Raw genomic sequence first — 26,949 nt, 5'->3', positions numbered from 1 at the left:
CCCAGAGTGAGGTGGAATGGAGCAGAGGTGGATTGCTGCCGGTTCAGCTCAGATTGGCCGAACCGACAGTAGCGGCGGCGGGAAGCTCCGCCCACCCACACGGATGCTTCTGTGCATGCGCAGAAGTGTTGCAGGTGCAAGCATGAGCACAGGAGCATGCCTGAACCGGTAGTAAAAAGTTTAGCAACCCACCTCTGGAATGGGGATTTTGCAGTATCCTTCCCCTGGAGTGGGGAGGGAATTGAGATTTTGCAGTCTCTTTCCTCTGCCACGCCCACTAAACTATGCCCACAGAACTGGTAGTAAAAAAAAATTCACCATTGGTATCATCCCTAATATTATTACACCATTCTCTAACCTGTCAATAGTCTTATGATAGGATATCTGATTATTTAAAAAAAACAAAAAACCTCAAAATGAGTAGGGTGTTGTTACTGGTGTTTAGGGAACTCTGGAGACTTTCAGCAATGATATGTCACAGATGACCAGATATATGTATGTGAAACTGGGGTCCAGGGATCTATTGGATTGCAACTACTGCATAGGAGCTTGCCTGCTAGAACTGCTTGACTTCATAATCAGGATGACCATGTTGAAATCATTTGTTTTAGTTCTAGAGAATTTGTGGTAGACAATGTAAATTCAGGCATGCTCAACAATAATCAGTCAATCTGGGGATAATTATTAAAAAGTAGTCTTCTATATCTGTAGATTTCTTCTTCAACAATTATTACTTTAGTATTAAAAGTTGCAACTTCTGCACAGTGGAAATTAACCATTTTGGGAAATGGTTCCCCATCTTAAGTTTTCTATAAAACCTGTATTTTACAGTATTTCTTTCAGAAATACTGTAAAAAAAGTGATATACCCAGTCTTCTAGCCTTAAGGAGTTTTTACTCAAAGAATTGGTAAAAGGAAGCCTTCAGCTAAAAGGACTTGAGTAAGAGGGCAATCATCTGAAGGCTGGATAAAATTGACTTGCAATATAATTGTATTCATGTTTTGAATGCATTTTTGTAATGCCTTCTTCTCTTGAAAACTTTCTAAGTATACTGAATTTAGCCAACAGGAAAACATCTCTCTTTTTTTTCAAAATTGCCAGTGAACTGTGAGTGAAAAGTGTCCTACATTTGCTGATAATGAGAAAAGGTGATGAAATCAAAGGAATGAGCATGCGATGCAGATGGCTGCAGACATTCCTGTTGCAAAGCACAGCTGCCTTTGACAACTAGCTGTTGCTAGCTGTCCATTTGCTGGATGAATGTAATCTTTTTGAAAGGCCTAAAGTGGGAATTCATTATTTCTTTCCCAGCTTATTTTTACCATAACTTCAGTTTCTCTTTCTTATATAGCAGTAATGGCGAACCTTTTCGGCACCGAGTCTCGGCCGCAATCCAGAAGACGAGCTGCCCAATGGGGCATGCGCACGCTGGAAAGCGAACTGCTGGTTTCCTGTGCATGCATGCACACCAGCCAGCTAGACTTCGCGTGTGAATGCATACCAGAAAACCAGAAGGGGAATGGATGACTATGTATGTGCCAGGTGACATGGCTCCACGTGCTACTTAGGGCATATGTGCCATAGATTTGCCATCACGGCTATATAGTCATCCCCTTCCCTTACTTCATCCTCACTGGTTTCCCATCCCCTCACCCCCTGCCCTCATTTCTGCATCTTACTGTATTTTACAAGGAATTGATCTGAATCAGTACATGAATGTATGTAATTTTTTGTTCCCTTTTGGGAAAGCAGCTTTTGAAAAAGTGATATAATGTATTTCACACACGCATACTTGTTATATACAGTATGCACACTATTGCTGAGCAGATGTAGAAGGTAGAGGAAATGATCTTGAGGGATAGGAGGAAAAGGCACTACCAACGCAATAGTCAAATAAAAGAGGATTGATTCCGGGGTAGAAATATAAACTGGGTAAATGTCACAGGCAGTCCCATCCTTAGTTCTCATGAAGATGGGGAGGGGGGGGTATTCAGACTTATGAGATTCTGTTACATTAACTTTGTTCTAAAAGTATTATTGACATTAGGTTTCTAGTCTGATCTACCTGAAGGGTTGACAGTGAAGGAGTAATCTCGAGAAGTTATTTCAGTTGCAGAGGGTCACTTTTATGAACAGTACATCTATTTTTCTTTCGAAAGGGTTGTCCTCAATTTTTTTCTTCATTTCTGATGAATACAATGCTTAACACTTTTCCAATCTGCTTGGCAATTGAAACATAGCAAATCAGCCGAGTGAAAGAGAAACAGGAGATTATATGTGTGTGTGTGTTTTGTATTTGTGCTGATAAATATGTGTTGTATTTGTGATAAATGGAAGCAGTTAGCTTCCTCCCATAATTGGGGCATACCAGGGGTTGTGACACTATATATATATATATATATATATATATATATATATATATATATATATATATATATATATATATATATATATATATATATATATATATATATATATATATATATCTGGTAAGCCCCAATTATGGGAGGAAGCTAACTGCCTCCATCATCTGTCAATCGGCTCGTCACAAGAGTCCATCACGACAGAAACCCAATGTTTTTTACTGTTGCCTTTGTTATATTTGTGTTTTTTTATTTGTGCTGATAAATAAATAAAGGGAGACTAGTATAGATCTATTTCAAGCTATTTAGCTCTCATCAGCTAGCCATACCCTTACTGGGATTTGAACCTGGGCTATATTACATACTAGGCAGACTTCTTAGCCATTAGGCCACAGGCTCTTATCCGTTATCAGCGAAGCCAGGGTGAAAGGTATCTATTAGATTTTTACAACCCCTGGTAAGCCCCAATTATGGGAGGAAGCTAACTGCCTCCATCATCTGTCAATCGGTTCGTCACAAGAGTCCATCACGACAGAAACCCAATGTTTTTTACTGTTGCCTTTGTTATATTTGTGTTTTTTTATTTGTGCTGATAAATAAATAAAGGGAGACTAGTATAGATCTATTTCAAGCTATTTAGCTCTCATCAGCTAGCCATACCCTTACTGGGATTTGAACCTGGGCTATATTACATACTAGGCAGACTTCTTAGCCATTAGGCCACAGGCTCTTATCCGTTATCAGCGAAGCCAGGGTGAAAGGTATCTATTAGATTTTTACAACCCCTGGTAAGCCTCAATTATGGGAGGAAGCTAACTGCCTCCATCATCTGTCAATCGGCTCGTCACAAGAGTCCATCACGACAGAAACCCAATGCTATATTACATCTTAGGCAAACGTCTTAGCCATTAAGCCACAAGTTCTCCTCCTTATCACCTTATCAACTATATATATATATATATATATATATATATATATATATATATATATAGTGTGTGTGTGTGTGTGTGTGTGTGTGTGTAGGCTCTTAGACTTATATATCATTTCACAGTGCTTTACAGCCCTCTCTAAGCAGTTTTTATAATCAGCATATTATCCCCAATAATCAGTCCTCATTTTACCCACCTCAGAAAGATGTTGGGATAAGTATAGATAATCCTCAGTGTACAGTCATTCATTTAGTGACTGTTCAAAGTTTACAATAGCACTGAAAAAACTGACTTAAATGACCAGTCTTTGCACTTCAAATCATCATAGGATTCATACAATCAAATTCAGGCACTTGGCACCTGGAATTTATTTACAATTGCAGTGTCCCAGGATCATGTGGTTGCCATTTGCAGCCTTCCCACCCAGCATTGATAAGCAAAGTCAATGGGGGAAACTGGATTTGCTTAACAACAACATGGTTTACTTAATAATTGCAGCGATTTGCTTAACAATCATGGCAAAAAGATTGTAACATCAGGCCTAATTTCACTGAATAATCATCTTGCCTAGCAATGGGAATTCTTATCCCAGTTATGGTTATAACTGTTTTTGGCTGGTGAGGACATCTTTAATGTTGAGAGCATATATTGGGTCCATTCATAAAACCACTGCCATGGGGATTTGCTTGTTTACACAGTAGCTTCCATAGTGGATGAGGTCAGACATATTTAGAAAATGGTGAAGTTGCTTCCTATCACCCAGTTTAAACCCTCAGATGCCCTCTGTCAATGTAATTTGAGATTTTTCTAGACAGGGGAATATACTTACAAATGAAATTCTGAACTGCATCTTCCTTACCATTTTTATTTAGTATCAGATCTTATGGAGCCTTCTTCATGGGCATTGTTGTAAATCATCTAAAACTCTTGCTTTTCTATCACTTACTGCTGACCCATCTACTTACCATGTTAAGAATCATAGCCTGAAAATGAAGACCTCAAGACTGGGACAGTAGCCCAACCATAGCAGCAACCAGTAGCACTGAAGTAGCCAAACCTTCCCCAGATTTCACTCCCTCAGGAATCAAAACCAGATTTTGGACATTCTGTAAGTCAGCCCATTTGAGGTACCTTCGTTCAAAAATTGATGCCCTATGATACGCCATTTCATGCACTTAAAGGTCATGACAATTAGTATTTTAGTAGTATATAGATAGATGAACTACAAAAGTATTTTGAAGTGAATGCTGAAGGGATCAGGAAAGCTGTGGACATGATCTGAGGAGAGAGTTAGGAAATAGACTATTTTTCTAGTCTTGGTATCTCCTTTCTTAGCTGCTAGCCAGTGACTTGTCATTGTTGCTATGAAGAAAACTTTTCCCAGTAGCTAATATTGGCTCTTTGCAATCTCTGTAGTCTTTCCTTGCCACGAGCACATGAATATAACACGAAGCTAAAAGTCCTGCAGCTTAGTAGAAACCCTCAGAGGAAGTAATCTTTTGCTATCAAAACCTAGAGATGTTAATTCATATAGTGCCAGGAAGTACTAGAAAATAAATTGTGACTTACTAAAGAGGATCTCCCACCTGTATATTTTTATTTCTCCAGGCAGATTATTTAGTTTCTTTAGTCTTCACAGTTGACAGTTGGACAACCAGCATTCTACAACTTTTTTTTTTTTAGCAGCAATATAACTTTTTAGATGTTTTGAACGTTTCAGAATTTGCAGCAACAGAAAACTTTTCTTTGAGTATGGACTAGTCCAGCAGTCCCTTTGGGCACTAAGGACCAGTTTTTTGGAGAGTGATTTTTCTGTGGACCTGTGGGGGCATGGTTTTGTGTGCTGCCTGCATACTATGGATTGGGTTTTGCTTGTTTGCGCAGACTGGTTTCTGGCATGCTGCAGACCAGTCCTAGTTCACGGACCAGGGTTGGAGACCCTTGGATTAGTTTAGTCTACCTTAGTTTGTCTCTAACTCTATCTATCTATGTACCTACCTACCTACCTACCTACCTACCTACCTACCTACCTACCTAGATACCTACCTATCTGGCATGTAGCATTGTTAACAGCAATAAGTGCATGTCTGCTGAATGATCACCACTATTCAGTGAAGATTGCTGGCACAGACAACACAACATTTTATTGAATTAACACCGAAGACCACATGATTAAATGATTAGTGATGCCTAAAAGTAATGAAAGGATGTAGAGATAGTTTATTTTAAAAGGTTCCTGTTAGCAATCAGAGTCGCCTTGTGGCAAGATGGCCAACAAATAAATTTAATAAATAAAATAAAAATAAATAACTAAAACCTACCTGACACAGTTATTGTTATGGGGAGAATAGGAAGCAGAAGTATTAGATATGTTAGCTGCCTTGAGTTGACCAATATAAATAGGTGAGATAAAAATAGAATAATAATCTGGTTCTTAATCAGTTTATAGACTATTTAAAATTATAGATGGATGGATGATGACAGAAAGCCAGACAGAGATAGACCTTCAGTTATTTATAAAAAATAATGAAAGCGGGATATAAATAAATAAATGTTTTTGTGTAATGTTTAATACAGAGAAAGTCTGTGAATGTAGTCTGTTATGGTACAATTATCTCTGTTGTAGTTTACTGTCTCCCTGGCTTCCACTTTTCAATGAAATCTCTAAGGGAGTCATCATGATGACTTTTTCCGTAGTATGGAACTGCCACTGCTAGGGGACCATCCTGTCCTTGAGGAATTTCAACAATCATTTTGGCTCATATCTGTTGTAAAGCCTTATTTGAATTTGGGAGAACTATTTCAAGTTATAGGATCAGTGTTTCTTTTAAACAATGTTTAGCTATGAAAAGTCATTTTGTCTGTCTGTCTATATATCTTTCTGTCTCTTTCTTCTATTTAAGCAGTTCTCAGAAGATGCATGTTCAATATCACTTAATGCAGCAATAATAATTGTGGTTAGCAAATGCAATTTTAGACAGGGATTCTAACAGCATTTATGGGTCCAGAGACAGTTTTGAGTGACTAATTCAGTTTAACAAAATACAATTCAGTTCTTCTGAAATAGCATGTTAACAGACCTGCTCTTTCAATGATAGTCATGCATCCTTTAGAACCCCAGAATTCTACCACTCTGAGGCAAAATAGTTTCCAAGGAGTTGTCTGGTTTCTGTATTAAAAGGATTTTTTTTTTTAGTTTAAAAGTGGAATATATGTTTTCTTTAGCTGTAAAAGCACAATCAAGGCAACATGATAAGTGAGTCAGTGTTGTAAAAGTAAAACTAATTTTGCCTTCACTCACATGAGCTATAGAAGGAGGAAGCTTTATTGTCCCTTGGAAGGTGATAAGGCAGAGTAATTGTATATTATACTGTCCTGGAACATCTGCCTGAAGACTGTTGGAGCAATTCATCTATCATGGACAATACAGCATGTTTTGTCTTTCTGCTTTAACCCATCCCCACTTGCTTGGCCTGCACGAAGGTTTTGATAGGGATGGTGCCTGGGCTGGGGTTCCCATTAATCAGTCCCCTTGTTCAACACTCCAGCTGACATAATTACAACCTGCGCACAGCAGTTATTCAAGTCGAGTCCTTGTCACTCGTGGTGCAAAACTACACAGCTCAGATCCCGAAGGAGATTGCCTTATCACACAGAACAAGGGCTCACAGGAGTTGAAGAGAATAGAAATGGGAAAATGTCTTCCGGGAGTACTATATATTCCTTTAAAATAAGACATTTGAGAGACTTACAAGGGACAAAGAGGAGCATTGTGCAGACTCTGAAATGAACCCAGTTATTATTTTTCAAAAGATTACCCAGGCCATTTTTGTGAAACAGAGAGGGAGTATTAAATAAATTCAGTAGTCTCTGCTTTTGCTATTCAGTGCTTCTGTTCTATTCATGTTCATTCGCAGGTTTTTCTCTATCTGTGTTCTTCTCTAGAAGGGACAGAATAGCTATTGGAGTTGTAGAACATTTACAGACCTGTAAGGAGAAAATCTCTGGGACACAATTATTGTAGGTGGATTTGTTATGCCAGTCAACTTGGAATATCTCTGGCCAAAGACAAAGGGGAGAGAAGGAGCTTGTAATGAAAGGCAGGGGAAATATTTCAAAGAGCAAAAGTGAAAAATGATACTTTGAAATCTCATTTAATATTTTACTTCTCTTTTCTTTCCTACATATTAATGCTTTGTGAGAGATGAAACACGATGAAACCAACTCTGCTGGATTAGAGAATCATCTCTCTTTCTTGTTCTTTTATCCAGTAAGAACTCATTTCTCATCCTTTCCCAGGTCTTAGAGATTCACACCTGAAAATAATTGAAATCTTTCTGACGTATCCACTGCTGAAAAAATTTGCCAGCTGTCGGGGATAATAGTGACGTGTCTGGAATTGCTTGCTTTTAAATGTAACCAAAAATCAGAGGACAAGGGTTCTTATCCCACTTCCTAAATGTTTTAATTTATCATGAAAATGCTGGAAGCGGGCACCAGCATAAACCTTGAGTGTAGACTCCAAAGTGTTTTCAAACTGACTCCAAATTGTGTTCTTAATGTCATAGTGGTGGTGATGGAGATATTAAATAATCATAGAATAAGCATTTCAGTTGTGTACAATTGTACAATGCACTATTATTTCCACTTATCTGTAATATAGGTTGCATTAAATTAAAATAATGTTATACTATCTCTATTTCTTTGCCCCAGTTTCACCCAATTTAGGGAATGTGGCTCATAGCTTGTCTTCAGCCTAAAAAGGATTGTAACCTCCTGATTTATTTGGTCAGTTCCATACCATATTATATATTGATGCCTTGCCTCAAGTTATCACATTTTTATATAAGGATCACAACAAAGAAATGCTGCAAAATCTACCATAAGGGACAGTTCTCTTCCAGTTTATCTCCAGTTGAGCTAATTTTGCTATAAGCAAGGTTGGCAGATCGAATTCCTAGGGCCGCGTAATGGAGTGAGCTCCCGTTACTTGTCCCAGCTTCTGTCAACCTAGCAGTTCGAAAGCATGTAAAAATGCAAGTAGAAAAAATAGGAACCATCTCTGGTGGGAAGGTAACAGTGTTCCATGCCCCTTTGGTGTTTAGTCATGCCGGCCACATGACCACGGAGATGTCTTCGGACAGCGCTGGCTTTTTGGCTTTTAAATGGAGATGAGCACTGCCCCCTAGAGTTGGGGACCACTAGCACATATGTGCGAGGGAAACCTTTACCTTAGGGTATCCTTACTGCCCCCTTTTTTCTTACCTGACAAGGTAGGTGCAGTAACTGAGAGCAGAAAACCTAAGAGATTATCCTCATTCTTGGTGTTTGATTGTAGCCTTTCAAACATCAGAGATAAAGCTCCTACAACTTAACATCCCTCAGAATTCCAGAAACTGAGTATAACCCTTTCAGAAGATAGAAAGAAGAAAATCTTTCAGACCTTCTAGACCTGTCAGTACCCATCTTTCTATCTCCCCACCATCACAACTGATGAAGCTTCTTGGGTAAGAAGCAAAACGTCTTCATTTTCCTCAAAAAGCAGACCAGCTGCCTTTTGAAAAAGCACCTTTGAGACCTGAATGATTGAGAATCTCCATAGACCTTCTAGACCTGGGTTTTTTGTTTTTGTTTTTGTTTGGTTTGCAGCTGATAAAGTGGAGCTATCATCAAACAAGGTGTTGGAAATAAAGAGCAAATGAAGGAGCATTTTGGTCTGTTTCATGCCATGCGAGGTATTGTCATTTACCTAGTTCAAAATCATGTTCATTCAGAGCTTGGCTCCCTGCCAGCTTCCAACAAGGAAACTCAATGGGAAAGCTGACAGGAAGTGTAGAAGTTATTCCCACTCTCATTGATTTCCCCCCCCTGCCTATGGTTATTTTGTTTCTCTGTTTAGGGAAAGAAAAATCTTGAGAAACGATGACCCAATCAATCACAGGTGCCTGCTTTCCTTCTAATGCTCTAAAACAGTGTTTTTCAAATTTGACAACTTTAAGAGCATAACTCCCAGAATTCCCCAACTTGTTTTAACACTGCTCCAAAGTATATCAAGACATATTCTACTGATTACTGTTATACTTGATGTTTTTGTTGGTTGGCTTACAGTTTTGAAATAACATTCAAATGAGAATCATACTTAATTACTTGGACAGTACAGTGCATGAAGTTCTGAAAACAAAGATAATTTCCCTCTTTTTATTAATTTAATTCATTCATTAATTCATTCATTAATTCAGAGTTTACTTTAAATATATATTATTATATTGTTTGTTGCATTTGTTTACTCTGGCCCTTCCATAATCTAGTATACTGCTGTTTTCACTAACATTAATTCCACGAATGAAGGAAAATCTTGCAACACTAATTCCCTTCATTTCCTAGCACCAAGAACCAAGGCAGCTGAAGATGTTACCATATGTCCATTTATAATATCCATTTTTCTGTTTTGTGGCTGATATCTCAGGCAAGAATTAACCATAATTAATGTGATGTTTTAATTTAGAAGATTAGGGGTAAAATCATACAGTTGTTACTGATAGTTCTTAATACGACGTACCATTCCCCGAACAGCAAAAGTACTTTTTCTATTATTTTATGATCCAGAGTAGTTTTGTGCTCCTAAAGGAAAGTTGTGCTACCCTCCAAGAGACCTATTAATTTGTCCTCATGGCCTCTGTGCTGTCCCAGATTTAAAAATGGCAGCAAGCACAAGAGATCTGAGGAGGCGAAATCTGCCACTTTCCAAGAAATTATGGGGGAACTATACTATTTTCAAGGGAAGTATTTAGAAAGCTGACAGACTTTTCTGAGTATGCAGAAAATGTCCTTGGTTATTTATTTTCTGCAGGCTTGGAAGGCAGTAGAGTTACATTATTTAGAAACAGAATGAGACTAGTTCTTATGAGATAACGGTCTGATATTTATTATCTAACCCAAAGTCAATTTACATCAGTGATGAGGAAAAACAGCACCTTTCGGTTGTGTGTTGTTGTTTTTCAAATGAAGTTCACTTATCACAATAAATAAAATATTTGCATTATATCTCGCGTGAATCAAATTTTACAACCAGAAAATGAACCATGAAATGAAACAAAAGAATCAGAAAGAAGAGAGTGGGGATTTGGTTTTGCTTGGTTCCTCTCCCTTCTTTGGCTGCACAAGATGGAGAAAAAGAGGTACAATAGCTACAGGAAACAATCATTCAGAGTAGAGGTGATTGAGACAGTATTGTTGCTTTGGATACTCCACCAGCAGCCGATCAACAGAATTTTCCCTCTAGGGAGGTATGTCTGCTTGAAAAGCAGCTGAAGGAACTGACATAAAAGGTCCGTTGAAAAAAGTACCATCTGCATCTGAGATTGACAGGTAGCCTTCAGGGTGTGTTACTTTCCTTACTGGTTCCAACAAAGTTAGGAGTCTCTTTTCATCTCATTACAGTGTGCACAATCTAGGGCCTTTCATAACTCCCATCTGTACATTTAAATTAATGAGCGTATTTCTGAAATAATAGGAGAAAAAAAATGAGAAATGTTTTTTAATTCCAATTTGAATCTAACTTCATCACTAAAAAAGGCCTGCCACTGATATAGTTAAAATGTAAAACATTTGCAGGGAAGAAAACATAATAGAAGAGTTTCTAAATTATTCCCCACCCTTGGGCCAATAAAATTTTAAGTTATAAACAGGTCTGGGATCTACTGTGAACATTTTATAGTTATGAAATAATTTTAAGTAGCTATATAAACCCATTTAAGTGAATTAAACCATTTTAGTTTCTCTTTTTGAGTAAAATGCTTAGGATTAAAATAAGGAATAAGACTTTAGAGGTTTTTTTTTCCTAAAATAAAAGAACTGAAGTTACAATTCTTGTAATAGGGCCTGCTATTTGTTTATCTTAAGGAATCCAGATCAGTCCTGATTAATAGAATTTTTAGTGAATTTACTTAGTCTGTTGGCCAAGCAAGGTGTAAAAATATTTTTATTTTGATTTAAAAATGCAGTGGGTCAATAGGAGTCAGCTAACTCTTTGTCTGCTAGCTTTTGAGATCACAACTAACCAGACTTAATGTTATGAATCAAGGATATGATTATCCTGCAGTGCTGAATTAAACATAATATAAATAATGGATAATTAGTTCTGATTTCTTTATAAACATTTGAAGTAATACCATCAACTCCAGGAAACTTATTTAATTTAATTTAAAATATTTAATTACTTGTTCTGTTCACTCTGTGGAAGTTGATTGGTTGAGATTCATTTTATGGGCTTTTGATTTGGGAGTGATTTTATCAAAGCCTTAGAAAAGTAATCTATTAAAATTAGAACTACTAGTTCTTTAGAGTACAAATATTTATTTATTTAACTTCAGAATTTTGTTCTTCAATTCCTTGTAAGTGACTCAGTTTTGATCTGTAAAATTTATTTTCTGATTTATTGCTTAAGAGTGTTATTTCCTTATTGTTATGCTGATAAATTTTATTCAGTAACTATTAGGAAGTAAGCATTTTAATCCCCAAAGACCATTAATTTTCTTCATTTGGGACCACTTTTTCATTAATGTTGTTAGAGCCTAAATAAGACCATTTTAAATTAGAATCATGTTCATTTTTTAAAACATTTAAACCAAGACAAAACATGTTTTGTAAAATATCTAACCTCTTTTTTCAGCAATAACCATATGTATGTGTACACTCAGAAGCGTAGGGCAGCCTGTACATGCTCTGCTGTGAATCACATGATCAAGAGTATTAGGGAGGGGCTTAAAACATGATGGTCACCAACATTCCGAGGCCCTCTTCAACTATATCTCACATTGTGACGCCTTTGCTGAGATAGTTTTCAATATCTTTTCTCCACCCCTGCAATCTGATTTGGCCTTTTTTTAAAAATCCAGTCTTCAATCAGTTTTCTTCCCTGAAACCAGTTTTTCTTCAATCTTATTAAGTATTCAAAAAGTTATCATACTGGAAGACAGATTGACAAGGGTCCTGATCCCCTTTATATTGTTTCTTTTTAACATTCTGTTTGGCTCAAAAAAATAAGAAGAAAATTCTTTTATAAAGAATTGCATTCATTTCTGGATACTTACTTATTAGAGCCACTTAGCAACTTTGCCTTTCATAGTCTCATTACCGATTTTACAGAAATACATTTTTTTGCTATATCTTACTTTTTTCCTTTGTTTTCCAAGTCAGTGCAGATTTATTTTGATTTATTTATTTGTATCCTACCTTTTTATTATTTTTACAAATATACAAATATTTGTATTTTTTGTATATGTTGCATATTTTTCTAAGATATGTGTATCAGTTAAATATAGCAATTAATGCAGCATTTATGTATGATACCCTGAGTAGTACAAACTGTAGTACCAGGTAAAACTAAGTCTGTGGAGCATGTTTTTATATGCTGTCTATTTCAGTACTGAGCTGTGCTACCATGCACAGCCAGACAGAGGAATATTCCCATCTCTTTACTAAAATAAATGTTATTAAAACTTTTACAAAGAGCATAAAGAGGAAGAAAGGATGGAAAGTTTCAATGTCCTTTGTAGCAAATATAATTACAAAAGCTTAGTCTTTTCTATTAGTCAGTTTTTCTAATCAACAAAGCCACAAGTCATGTGCATTTTTTCTCATTTTATGCAAAATGTCTGGTCAGCCATAGAAGTAGATATTGTTTTTTCCCCCTCTAATCAAAGAGGTTAATTTAGCTACCTCTGCAAGTTCTACCATTTAGCATTATTTTAGAAATCTTGATCTTTTCCATTCTTACCTATGCAAATCTTTGAATTCTTTGTGTTTACATTTACATTTTGGTGGGATGGTAGCAAAGATCAGTTTCTTCAAATTTTCCTTAAATTAATCTCTACAAAAGTATTTTGTCTTTTTTAGCTTGCTACTACAGAACAATTATCTACTAGTATGTTTATATTTATAATGAAAATGTCTTTGTTTTACATTTGAGAAAACCTCATGCAGAAAGAGTGAATTTAAATATGTCTTGTTCCAAGCTTCTCCTATCACTTTTTTCCCGGGAACTGAATAATTTTCTCAAGTATGTAAGTACTGATACAGGGACCTTTGTTACTTTATAATAGCCAGCATTGGACATCTGTCACACATACTGTATGTCATAACAAATAGATCATAAAATATTCTTACAAAGCTACAAAAGTGAAAAGGCTGAAACTATTGTTATTGCAGTGCACTCACTCATAACTCCAATACTGTCAATATTAATTCCAAACATATTTTCCTTATGAAACATTGAGATGTCAGGAGAAGTAGTAAATGAATACCAATGTTTCTAGGTACTTTTACGCCATCAAGCCCAACCCCCTGTTCAGCCGACAAATCCAAATTGAAGCATCCCAGGCAAATAGCTCCCCAGTGTCTGGTTGAACACATTGCAACAAGGGTAACCCACAACTTCTCTGGATAACTGGTTCTCTATCAAACTGCCCTTGCTGTAGGGAAAGATTTTCTTACATTTACTCAGAATCGACCATACTATAGAATAGAATACTTTATTGTCACTTTGAATGTATGCTAATCAGTATACATTAAAATGAAATTATGTTGCACACATATCTCAAAGGGTCTCCACCTCTAATATAAAAATAAACATGACAAGACAAATAAACAGAACAGACAGATACAAAATTATGCATGTACCCACATATATTATATGACACAGAGAAACAACCCAGTTTAGTTTGGATGTATGTAATGGCGAAAGAAACAAATCTTGCAAGTTTACCAGATGGATGACTTAGGGAACAAAGCTGTTACAGAATCTGGAAATCCTACTAGAAATACTTCAAAACCTCCTCCGAAGGGGAGCAACAGAAACAGACCGTAAAGTGGGTGTGTGGGGTCTCTAACAATGCTTTGCGTTCTAAGCACATAGCGCTTATAAACAGTATCCTGAATGACAGGAAGTGAGCTTCCTATAATCCTCTCAGCTGTCCTTACCACTCTCTGAATGGACTTCCTATCTGAGGCACTGCTGCCTCAGATAGATTAAATATATAGATGAAATATGTTAATTTATTCTTACATAACCTGCATTTTTAGATTGATAAGGAATAGGTATTGGTCTTCCATGTGACATCCTTTCAGGTATTTGAAAAGGGCAGTCATATCCATCATCTATCTTTTTGGAGCAAAACATTCCCAATTTATTCATTGTTTCCTTAGAGGACTTCAGTTTCTTTCTCATAGTTGTCGCTAGTCTCTAAATCTGTTCCAGTTTGTCTGCATGTCTTTTAAGATTATATTCTTAGCCTTTATAATATATTTTTTGTTTTCCTCTGCCTCTATAAAGATGTCAATATTTTTTTTATGAAAAACCATGAAAAAACAGGAGAACTTCTGATTAATTGCTCAAAATAAATACTAGGCCTAACATTTCAGGTTTATCATAAACAATTAGTGTTATATCCTCTAATTCTCTTAAAATAAAACATGCAAATGATCTTGGAGGGATTTTCAAGGCCATAGGCATTTATGGTCCACCTAGGAATAAACCTTTACATGCTTATGTGTGATGTTATAATGCCATTTCAAAAGATAGTAAAGCACAGTTTTCATCCCCTGTCCCCATCCCAAACATCCATATTTGAGGATACAAGATGCTAAGCTTCATGGGGGAAATAGGAGAATCTATCCACTAACCTTTCCTAGACCAAAATTGTATAAACATAATAAGCATGAAAGAGAAATAATTTCTTAAAAGGGCCAAACTATATACTTACTGAAGAAAAAGATAATGGCATACATAATTATAAAAGTAAGTAAACAAAATCATTTTAAACATAAACTGTTAGCATCCATGATTTTATAAAAGATGAAGTAGTTTCCCTGGTATTTATCACATAGACCAGGTAGCACAAGGCAAAGAAAATTATCTCTATATCCTTATTATAGAATAATCATTACTAGAGGGATATTGAGTCATTATTGCATGCTGCCTTTTGCAGATCAGGGATCAAATTACGCTGCGGGGTGATGGTTCTGTTTAGATTTCAAAAAACTCTAGAGAAACTCTTTGAAACTTACCTGACTTTCTAACAGCTTCTATTTCTGAAGTAGAATAGCAAACTTTGGGAACTGGTAATAGTGGTTCTGCCTGATCCCATTCCAGGCTACTTGTGGAGTCTGTTGGAATATCAAACAGTATAAAATAGTATAGCAAGAGGGCAGAGAATTTACGTAACTGTGATTTAAATCTAGGATCCAATCAGGATTTGGTGAAGGCAGTGTTATATAACAAAGAAGAGCAACAAAGATGACTAGAGGCTAAAACATATGAAGAACAATTGCAGGAATTGTGTAAAGCTAGTGTAATGAAAAGAAGGACTAGGGATGACAGGTTAGCAGTGTTCCAGTATCTAAGGAGTTGCCGCAAAGAAGAGGGAGTCAAACTATTCTCCAAAGCATCTGAAGACAGGACAAGAAGCAATGGATGGAAACTAATCAAGGAGAGAACCAACCTAGAACTAAGGAGGAATTTCCTGACAGTTAAAACAATTAATCATTGGAACAACTTGCCTTTGGAAGTTGTGGGTGCTCCAACACTGGAGGTTTTTAAGAAGAGATTGAACAACCATTTGTCTGAAATGATAGAGGGTTTCAGCTGGTTGGACTAGAAGACTTCAAGGTCCCTTCCAACTCTTCGCATACGCGAACCCTTCGCATGTGTGAAGAACAATTCACATTGAACTGTGCGTGCATGAGAAGCGAACTGGTAGTAAAACCGGGAGCAACCCACCTCTGATGTTTGTTCAAATGCATTTTCAATTATACTAAAACTTTCTTGAAACAAATTAATGAATTTCAGTATCAGTTATATAAAGGGAACTTAATCCTAAACCTAATTGTAGTGAACTTAATGTTTTATAACAATATTGCAATTCAGCATTGTATCAAGGATATATAATATCACTTTATTATTCCATCCCCACCCTACACACATTTTAGGTCCAACTGTGCTGAAAATATCCGCAAGCATATCTTGCACACAGATAAACATGAAGGCGTAAAGATGTACAACTGCCCCAAATGTGAATATGGAACCAACATCCCAGTGGAATTTCGCAATCACTTGAAAGAACTGCATCCTGACATTGAGAACCCGGACTTAGCTTACCTGCATGCTGGTAAGGACATCTTTATACTCATTTGAAGGCACTTACATGATTGTGAAACCAAAGCTCCTTTATAGCTAAGAAGGCAGTTTTAAACTCAATCCAGGTAACTTCAATAACTTTCATACTGCTGTGCGACTTGCAGTGGTTTTATTTGTGTGTGTTTGCAATGCTTAATTTTATCTGGGATTTTGCCCAAATTGTGGTGGCCAGGGCTAAATCGATTAAGAAATAGGTATTTAAGCAGAATGCTGGACCAAGTATTACACATGACATCTAAGGCTAGATATTTGGTGTAATTTTCTTTCTGAAATGGCAAACTGTAGTCTTTCAAACACTTAGGTAGTTCAGCTTCCATCTTCCCGGGCATTTCCCACATTGGCTAGAACTACATGGGAGTTCCATATCTGGAGGATTGTACAATCAGTCCCTGATGATGCCTGAAAGCAAGAAGAGGTCCAAATCAGTACTGCCTCCTCCTCTGCAAAGTTTACCTTTATTTTCCTTGGATAACTTGTGTTAGCAAGAGAGAGAGAGAAAGGGAAGTAGAATCAGGTATATAATATTTTAAGAAAAATGCTTAAAATGTTCAAGATGAATTCTTAAACTAATTTTTTTTTCTTCTATGTAGAAAATGTTTATATTATTCAGAATGATTGGTAGTCAATAATACTAGGATGGTGCATGTAACATCTTCACTATGAGAGCTGTATTGGGTGATAATTTGCTAGGTCCATTTCAAGATGCTGGTTATGACCTTTAGAGCTCTATGTGGCATGGGGTTGGGTTACCATCTTACCCCACTATATTAATTTGTCCCACCCAGTAAGAAAGAGAAAGTATATTACTGATCCCATCAGTTAAAGAATTTTGACTGGCAGAGTCTAGGAAAAGGGTCTTCTCTGCCATTGCTTCAAGCCTCTGGAATACTCTTCCCGTGGGCCTCCATTCTCCTGGCCTTTTGGAAGGTTGTGAAGACCTAGCTCTGCTAACTCCCATAGGGCACGGAATGTAGCATGCAACCCTGGGGGTGGTTAGTACCCGGAAGGTGCTCCCCCCCCTATCTTTTTAACTTTTAATTTATACACTCTTTGCGTGGCTTTCTTTTTACTGGTGCAACATATTTTTATATGGTTTTTATGCTTTAGTTTTAAACTGCTCAGAATAACTCGGAGACTGAATGCAGTATCTACATTAGATAGATGGATGGATGGATGGATGGATGGATGGATGGATGGATGGATGGATGGATAGATAGATAGATTCAAGATTTTATGTATTTGATAGATCAGACTACTGTATCTAATTGCATGATTATTTTCTGAACTATTTCATTATCTGCTTTTAGAATAAAATTAATATAGTTTCATTCAAAATATAATACAAGAGAAATTTAGCATTAAAATACACTTTTAGCAACCTTTCCACAGGGCTCTTGGCTTCTGGGATCTAAAATTCATGGTTAGGTAAATCTAATCATCACTTGAGTAAGTCAGGATTTTATCATTTCTAGTTTTTCTGAGTTAAAGCCATATCTTCATTCTAATTCTGGCTAGCATATTCTTCCTAGCGGACCAATAAGTTTGAAGAAAACAATTTACTGAGTAGACCTTACTAAGATCACAACTCATTTTTACCATATCTAAGTATGGTATGTCTTCTTTGCCTGCATGAAATAAGTCTCCAAAGGCAAGATAGTCTATGATTACATCATCACAATGGAACAAACAGCAATCCTATCAGTTGCGAACAGCTGCAATATTCATGAGTAAAATCCTGAAAGTTCAAGCAGTTAACTCTAAATAAAATTGTGATCTTTATCCTTCTTGACAGAAGCATTCATCAAATTATTAAGGGGCATAGGAAATGATTGCTAAAAGTTATACTGTGATATATTATGTGATTCTTATCAAAGTTCAACTGTGTTACCAAGTAGATTGAAACTGTTGAATTTCAAGTGAGGATATAAAATTACATAATTTTAATAATTGATACTTATTTCAAAGATTCCCCCCCAAAAAAATATCATTTCTATTCCTACTAGCTTTGGATAATGAAAATAATTATAAAGTTTTCTATCAGATTTCAATCTTTTCTATAATTTCACTGACAATTTTAAGTTCGACATAAATTGCTAGATACCATGAACAATGATTTTCATTTATTTTCAACAGAAAACTGACTACTTAAAAATAATTAAGAAGCTTGTCATTGTTAGGGAAGATATTTGAAAGTTATGTCTTGCTAAAGTAATAGAATGTTACTTGAACTCCATAAAACTACTATAGTATTTATTTTAAATGCTGGTATGGATTATATAAAGAAAATAGTAAGCAGTTTGGCTTCAAGCAGATCCATTTTTGTAATAACCATTAGTACCCGTCTTTCAATTGCATGTCAGTATAATTGTCAGGAAGTCTTTCCCTCTCATATGCATAATAGTAATTTTATTAACTGCTTGAAATAAAAACCTTACATAAACATTTTCTAATTCTGAAAAAGGATGCTAGCATGTAGTCTCTATAGATTACCTTACCCAAGTGTTCCTAATAAATTAAGGAGAAAAAAGCTAATTATTTTCATCTTCATATAAGAATGTCTTTTAAGTAGGCATTTCTGGTTTTGCACCTGGCAATTATATTCCTGAGTTAGCCACCTGCAATATTCAATTTTTAAGCTAGAAAATAGGGAAAAATTAATGTAGACTTCTCATCACGGTATATCGCTAGGAGTTTTGTTGACAGTAAAATACGTATCAAGATTGAATAGGATTTAATCAGCAGTTACTCCAATAGCCTTATTGATCATAGATATGTAACTGAGAGAAGGGTACTGGGCAGGTGAGAGCTGGAAACAGCACGTATCTTAGTATGGCTTTATGTTGTGTGTGTGGATACTTTGTTTGATGGAGCAAGTGAATGGCTAGAGTAACATAAATGTTTTCATAAATAATTAGTTTGTAATTGCAGTGCAATGTTCAATATAATGTGGTAAGTGTGTAGCTACTGAAATCCATCACTAGAATATATAGATTTATGCCCAGGTTCTATCCCTTAGAAGAGCAGATAGACTGCTGACTATTTATGCCTACCACATTGGATTATAATAACATATATTTTACCGTGCCTATAACCCACAAAATAGTATCAGTAGCCACATGTCCAGCTGATTGTGTGACTGCTGCCCTAAGTGTACCATATAAAGAATCATTCCAAATAAACTCAGTCAACCTTGTTTGCTTGTAAATATGCATGCAATAGCATTATCTGTTGCAAACCACCGAGAGACTTTAATAGCCTGTGATATATATTTTATAAACAAATAATCAAATTAATCTCTTTCTCCTTCCATCAAAAACGAATGCAATAATTGTGCTACTCATTTCAGATTTGACCTAAATGGACATTGTTCAACAAAAACATTATCTGGCTGTGGCAGGACCAAGAAAGCAGAGGCACACCCCCCCCCCCCCGAATATCTATTTTGTATAGATATTCATAGTTGGAATTCATAGTTGCCAAAAATTAAAAGTAAGATTTTCTACCATCAGAGGTGGGGAATACATTAAAACTAACACTATGTGGTTAAGAGCTGAGATCAATCAGTCAATTTACAAAATAAAAAACATATTCTCAACCATTAAAACAGAAAATAGAGAATTCTAACCCAGCCCAAATGGGACAACTTCAACCTGTCTATTTTGCATGTCAGGCTACCTTAAAATATCCACAGCAGCCTCAGCTCATCAACAGTTTGCTACTTTGAGTATGGTTTTGTCTCTCTACTATGATCCAAAAGTTTTAATTAAGAGGAAGGGGAGGGAGGAAGCGGGGGGGTAAGTAAGAGGGAGCTGCTACAATACACTCGTATTTCTGTGAACTTATTGGCTCTAATCTTCATTCTGCAATGACGTATTGTCAGAGAGAGAGTGGGGAGGGAGGGAGAGTGAGTGAGTGTGTGTAACCTAGCTTAGCCCATACTACACTTCACTACACTACACTACACCACACCACACTACACTACATTGATTCTACTGGAACCCATTTCTTAGGAAGACCTGTGAGTATGGAAGTTATATCTGTAATTAAAATGGCCTCTGAAATGGTCATTTAAGAGAAGTTGACTGTCATTGTTAAAATTAAAGTATATGGCATTTATGGAAGCCTTATTTGTTGCTGATTTTCCCGTAAAAGATTTTGAGATTAAATGATGTCTCTTGTAAATTTCCCTCATTATGAACTATTGAGAGTTTACAGTAAGCTTGCAAAATATTCATTAAGCTTAAACCTCTTATTCAAAATGACAAAATAAAGATGTATAAAACATACATATGCATATATTTGGGGCTCTAATAGTATCACTGAATAGGAAAAATATTATAATGTAACAACAACAACAACAAACCTTTAATAATATAAAACATGTATCCCAGTTTTTTGTATGTCAGCTGATGGAATTAATTCTCCCTCCCATTGCAGCTCAACCCCTACTAAATAGATTTGGGGGAAGACTGTGGGGTGGAAATGCAAGAGATAACTCCCCTTTTACAAGTATTCTTTAATGTGTGGGCTACAGAAATAATGAAAAAGAATTTGAAAATGTTTAACAAGAATTACAAGCAAGATCACAAATCAATATTTTAGTAGAAATGATTTAATACCTTGACATATGGTTTGAAGGAATGGCACAGCAATAAATCTGAAAATAGTACAATAGTATAACTGATGGTGTTATCTTTGTGCATCCATTTCCAGCTTTTAGAATTTAAAGTATATAATTTTCATGCGTCTGCTACAGTTTTTTGGGTGGATCAACTTAAATTAAATCATGTTGAAACCACTACATGGTTGCTGGTTTGGAATGGGATTTGCTAATTTGCAATCTCTTACATGCATCAAAACTTCAACTCAACATTTCTAGGATACTATGTCACCTGCAGAAATGGAAAAACAATCAAAATGTATGTAGAATTGACTTTCTTGATGAACCAGTTTTATTTTTCATGTTACAAATAGTTCTTAAAAGTGAGACATCAATGATTGCACAAATCTCAGAATCGGAGGCAAATGGCTTGAATACTGGAAGTAGGATGGAATGCATTGTTCTGCATTGTTTCATGCTCATTCCTTTTTGTCTGAGTAATATATGATAAGAAAAAAAAGTGCTTGATATGCATAATTCAAAGAGAGTTCAGTCTATCATGTCCCCAAAGTTGCCATGCTTTAAATGTGTCCTGAAAAATGTATAAAATTGAAAATGAAACAAATTTATTTTTTCCATGCATCTGTGGCTTAATAGAGCATTGAAATAGCTGGGCAACATGCCAGTTAGTCATCCCTGAGTTATTCATCAGAAAGCCATTTCAGTGTGAGACCTCTGCTAAATATACCTGATCATGATATACAGTAAGGGGAAAATATTAGCTTTGCTCAAAATATGTGTGAACCTAAATCTGTGTCTACATTAATTTTAAAAGCAAGTGCTTAAAACCATTTTAGCTTCAACAACATAATTCCTGGAATTATTATAACACAGATTCCAAAACAAGAGCAGCAAAGTAATATTTATCAATATTGCATTTCCAATTCAGAAGGAAATTATTAGTGGCCAGGAATGCTTACTTAATTACCACCTATAATTTTAGGGGATAGCTAATAGATAGCTCTCAATCATTTGGTGTTCTTATTTTTTGCCTCATTTTAAAATTTATCACTGGATATGACTTTTCTTAAATTGAACACTCTTATTCCACTTATGACTCTTCGAAGAATAGTGATGGCAGAATGTATTTAGGTTAGAAATTTAATCATACATATTACAATAGATTGACAAAAGTAAAGAATGTTCTGCAGATTTTTCCTTGCTCTAATAAATATATAAAGCAGTGAGAATTACTTAGGTTTCCTGGGCAGAATTCAGAGGTGGTATTTAGCAGGTTCTGACCAGTTCTGGAGAACCGGCAACAGAAATTTTGAGTAGTTCAGAGAACCAGTAAAACCACCTTTGACTGCCCCCGCCCCCATCTATTCTCTGCCTCCAGAGTCCCAGCTGATCTGGAGGAAATGGGGATTTTGCAGTAACCTTCCCCTGCCATACCCACCAAGCCATGCCCACCAAGCTGCACCATGCCCACCAAGCCACGCCGGCAGAACCAGTCGTAAAAAAATTTGAATCCCACCACTGGCAGAATTCCCTTAGCAAATCACTTGTGTAAACTACTGGTGGACATTATTGTAATCTGTTTTTATTGTAATAAAGTTTTTATAAAGTCCTGAAAACTTTATAAAAATAACTTTATAAAAATAAACAAAAATAAGGTCATACCTAGGCACTCACTAGACAGGAAATGAGAGCTGGCTAATAAAATTATATTGTAATGCGCATTAGTTGCCAGTCCATTTCCAAGACCAGTTAATTCTACTCATTTTTACCTTTATGTATCTGTGGAAAGGTTACCACCATCTAGGCCCTAAGATCATCATTCAGGGCCTCTTCATGATTCCCTGCCAGATGTGGCCAAATTTGTAACTGAAAGTGTGAAGTTTTTTCCCCCCACACACACTGTCCATAGAAAATCTGGCAGTGCTCTTAAATAATTGTCTTTTGTTGTGCCCCTGAAGAACTTCTTTTTTAAAAAATCCTAGTTTAGATCTTTGCATTTTTTTTCTGCTGCTACTTTTATTGTTAATAAATGCAGCATTATTTTAATCTCTGCTGTTTTTAATGCGTGTGGTTTATTGTTACTGTTCATTTTCTGTTGTTAATTTATCTGAATACCATGCAGAGAATGTCACTTACCAGGCATTAATAGAAGCAGGAAGAGTTACAATCTGTGAACCTTTGTGTGTATGTGTGTCTTTTTAAGTAGCTATAAATTTGTTAAGGATTTAAACATGTACATCCAGCCATGAATTGCATATTGTTTTAGAGATTGTCATGGGTCATATAATATTGTTGAAGCCAGCTCTGTGGATTCATTATTCCCCGTGTTTCATATTTAACTCTGTTGTCTATTTCCTCTTTATTCTTCTAGATGTTAAGTGGGAAGGATCTGTGGGAATATTTCATTATATGAGCATAAAACATAGCATTACCACTTATATCTTGGCCCATCCTCTTTAAAAACTGTTTTGACCACTGTCACTAGGGATTTATGCATTTATTTAATAATTATGTTTATGATTCCAGTATTGCATTTGGGCAAAAAGGCACTCGGGTTAGGTGTCATGATGCAGCATTGGTAACTTGACAGAAGTAAAAAGAAAAAAAAAGACTATGACTTCAATTCAGAAAGCTTAGTGCTGCTGCTGCAAAACTAGAAATTGCTGAGGAAACCTTGCCAAATGTCACATGTGAAAAGGCCTTGTTAAAAGGAAGTGATTAGTTAATTGTACCCTAGAAAAATAGAAAATACAACTTGAAAAATGTGCCATCCCAAAGTAGAGAATATTTCAATGTTCTAAGGAAAAAATTGATTGTTCCTGACACTGACCAACAGAATGAGCATTTGTGTTGCAATAATAATAGTAAAAGAGTAGTTACTGAAAGAAATATACAGTTGTAAACTTATTCTATTCTTCAATCAAATTTCAGAGAATATGATAATTAAGCTTTTAGTATCCTTGAGTTTAGCCTCAGCTGACATAACATCATGCTTTTTAAAGCTGTTACTTATTTGCCTATAGATCATTCTATGTCTAATGTTGATTTTCCAAATGAAATTTAAATATAATTTAATGGTGAAGCTTTAACATCTACAATTGGTTCTTTCTTATTTCTTAGTGCTGAAATTGCATAAGATTAAATAGGGAGATTCTACTATGTTCAGTCATTTTTAATCTTTTTTCATATCATAGTTTTGTAATTACTGTTAGGAATATAATCTAACGGTTGGATTGGCAATATATAAATCATGTAACAATGCTGTACCTGTTTCTTTAAATCATACTATAAAATGTGATTGGTTGCTGTTTCCCTCAATCGACCATAAGAGGGAGCCAGAATGACTGTTAGCTCTCTGGGCTGATCTGATCTGAGTGTTTTGGAAGCTGGCTGTTAGAAAGTGCCGTGAGCTATTGTAAGTTTTGCAACTGCTAGCAAACTTTGAGTACTGAACTGATTATATGATACTGAACTATGTTATTTGGATTATCCCTTAACTGAAAGACATTGATGACTGACTGTCTTAACCGTGTATGATTTGGACTGTTTGATGGACTCTGATACCTCTATTTCTACGAAAGTAAAAGTCTACTTAAACTGCAGTGTCTCTGTATGCTGGTTTGTGCGTTCTCCAACACAACTCTCACAACGCTTCTCTGAACGTACTCGCTCTCCCAACGGGGAGCTTACCTAACAATATACCTTGCAGTCATGTAACTTGTTTTTGCAGAAATAATGGAAGAAAAATAAGGGAGTTCTTAAAATTGCCCAAGAATCCTTGGCTTAAAACTTGACAGAAGTTATGCTTAGTCTATTGCTCAAAAACAACCTAGTGTCTTGTGGCATCTGAAAGACCAAAACATTTCTTATGGCATAATTTTGCAGTATTCCCAGTGTTTCAAAGACATGTAGCGTTTTTATATTATAATACAGGAAACTTATATTTTAGGTTATACTTGAGGATTCAAAAGCTAAGATCGTGTTTCTTATCTTTCTCTCTGTTGTACAAGGAGCAAGCGAGATTACAAAAATCTCACAGTTCAGATGCTGAATTCCTGGCTTTAGAATTAGTAACATCAGATATGCTGTCTCCCATCTCTTTTCTTATTTCTTCCTTTTTCCAGAATTTACATATCCCAACAAAATTAAATTATAATTAAGCACTGGATTCCAAATTTGTTGCAACGTTTTAAAATCCTGGGTAGTAAACTGACATAAATTACAGCTCTCCGTTAAGGATGTAATGGCTGCAGAAGTCAACATTTTCTTCTTATTTCTGAACTGTGAAAGGATGACCAGAAACTGGCAGGAAATGAGGTTGGTTTCCTATCAGCAAATACCTACCTACAGGTGTGTGAAATTGGGACTCAATCAAGTTTATCAGCACAGTGGTACATTTTTACTACAGAGAAGAAGTTCTTCAAAGAAGAAGAAAATAGGGATGAAGATAGAAAACCAGGAATTTGATGCTGGCAAGAAGTATCTAGACAAGTTCCAAACAACATCTGGTCTTCCATTTTTCCGTCATAAAAATGTGATTTGTCATTTTTAACCAATGATATCTGCTCAACCAGTTTCTTTCCCTCAGAAGTGAGAGGAGGAATATACAAATGACATTTCCATGAAATCAAATATGGTCATCAAGTTCATATGAACCTAGTTCCCTAGTTCATTTTTTGTCTTTCTAGCATTCTTTTCCAGGTACAGGGTCAGCTTTTTTTCCCCTTTTCAATCCACTTAGTACTGATCTCATTGGTTGCAATAAGAATTCACTGACCAATGTATTGCCAGAGACTGATGTTAGTTGAGAGAGTGACTGGCCCAAAGTCACCCAGCCAGGTCTCATGCCTAAGCCTCATAGTCTGCTGTTTGTAGCCTGGTGCCCTAATCACTACACCAAACTATATAAGGAGCAAACAATAGAATGAAAGAATTTTTTCCACATCCATTTTCCTCAAGATGGGAAAGCATTGCATTTTCACTTCGAGTTCATTAATTTGCAATAATTTTTCGTTTCTAATAATTTGTCCCTGATTACTACTATAATGCTAAAAAAAGTCTTTGTTAGATTTAAGAAATGAAAAGGTCTTTGAAAATCAGCCATCTTTCGTTCTAAAGAATGAATAATAAAGAAGTGGGATAAATTTCCCACACCTCTGTTTGAATAAACTACAATTACTGTATATACAAAAAGGAACACAGATAAAAAAACAAGAAATATATCTGTGATAGCTCTTCAAAGTTGACCAGAATGCTGCTTCTGAATACTTTCCCTGCTTCCTGGGCTCAAGACATGTTTTTGTAACTATCTCTGAATAATTTTTTCCAAGGTCAACTCTATAACCTCCTACAATCTGTCACGTAAGAAACATAATAGAAAACAACTTCAGAATGTGATTGATTTTTACCACAAATGGTCAAATAGCTACCACAATAAAAATAAAGCAATCACATCTTCATTCATCTTAAAGTTGAAATTTGCCAAAAAGGATTTAGAAATGGCTCCTCTAAATTAGTTGGCAGATTCTTAAATGGGATATATTTTTTCAATATTTAATATGATAAAAAATATTTCAGACCTCCTCTGATATTCAAATGATATTCTCATGACTATAAAGTCAGATATAACTTTCATATAATTTTTTACAAAAGTGAGTTAAGATCAAAAGCAGCTATGTTATGGCTGCTGTAATTCTGATTACACTAAGTATACCTCTGTTTTGAAAGAAACAATCCCTTGAATCAGCATGAAGCATGTTAGAGAATTTTTAGGGAGGAATTTATTCTGAAACTTTATATCTTGCTATATAAAATAAAAGAAAATCTGGTTAGATTTTTTT

The 26,949-nt window shown here is 35.8% G+C and overlaps 1 protein-coding gene across 1 annotated transcript in view; it reads left to right on the top strand.

Annotated features, from left to right (window-relative positions):
* ZNF407 (zinc finger protein 407) overlaps positions 1-26,949 on the top strand; it is a 369,608-nt gene that overhangs the window by 264,078 nt on the left and 78,581 nt on the right. Inside the window, exon 8 of the mRNA XM_032222974.1 lies at positions 16,281-16,459. Coding sequence (XP_032078865.1) covers positions 16,281-16,459 — 179 coding nt within the window. The remainder of the gene's footprint in view (positions 1-16,280; positions 16,460-26,949) is intronic.

The sequence above is a fragment of the Thamnophis elegans genome, chromosome 8, assembly GCF_009769535.1.
Source record: "Thamnophis elegans isolate rThaEle1 chromosome 8, rThaEle1.pri, whole genome shotgun sequence".
In the NCBI taxonomy this organism is placed as follows: Eukaryota; Metazoa; Chordata; class Lepidosauria; order Squamata; family Colubridae; genus Thamnophis; species Thamnophis elegans.
Note: the sequence above shows the minus strand (reverse complement) of the source record. Positions and strands in the feature narration are given on the sequence as shown.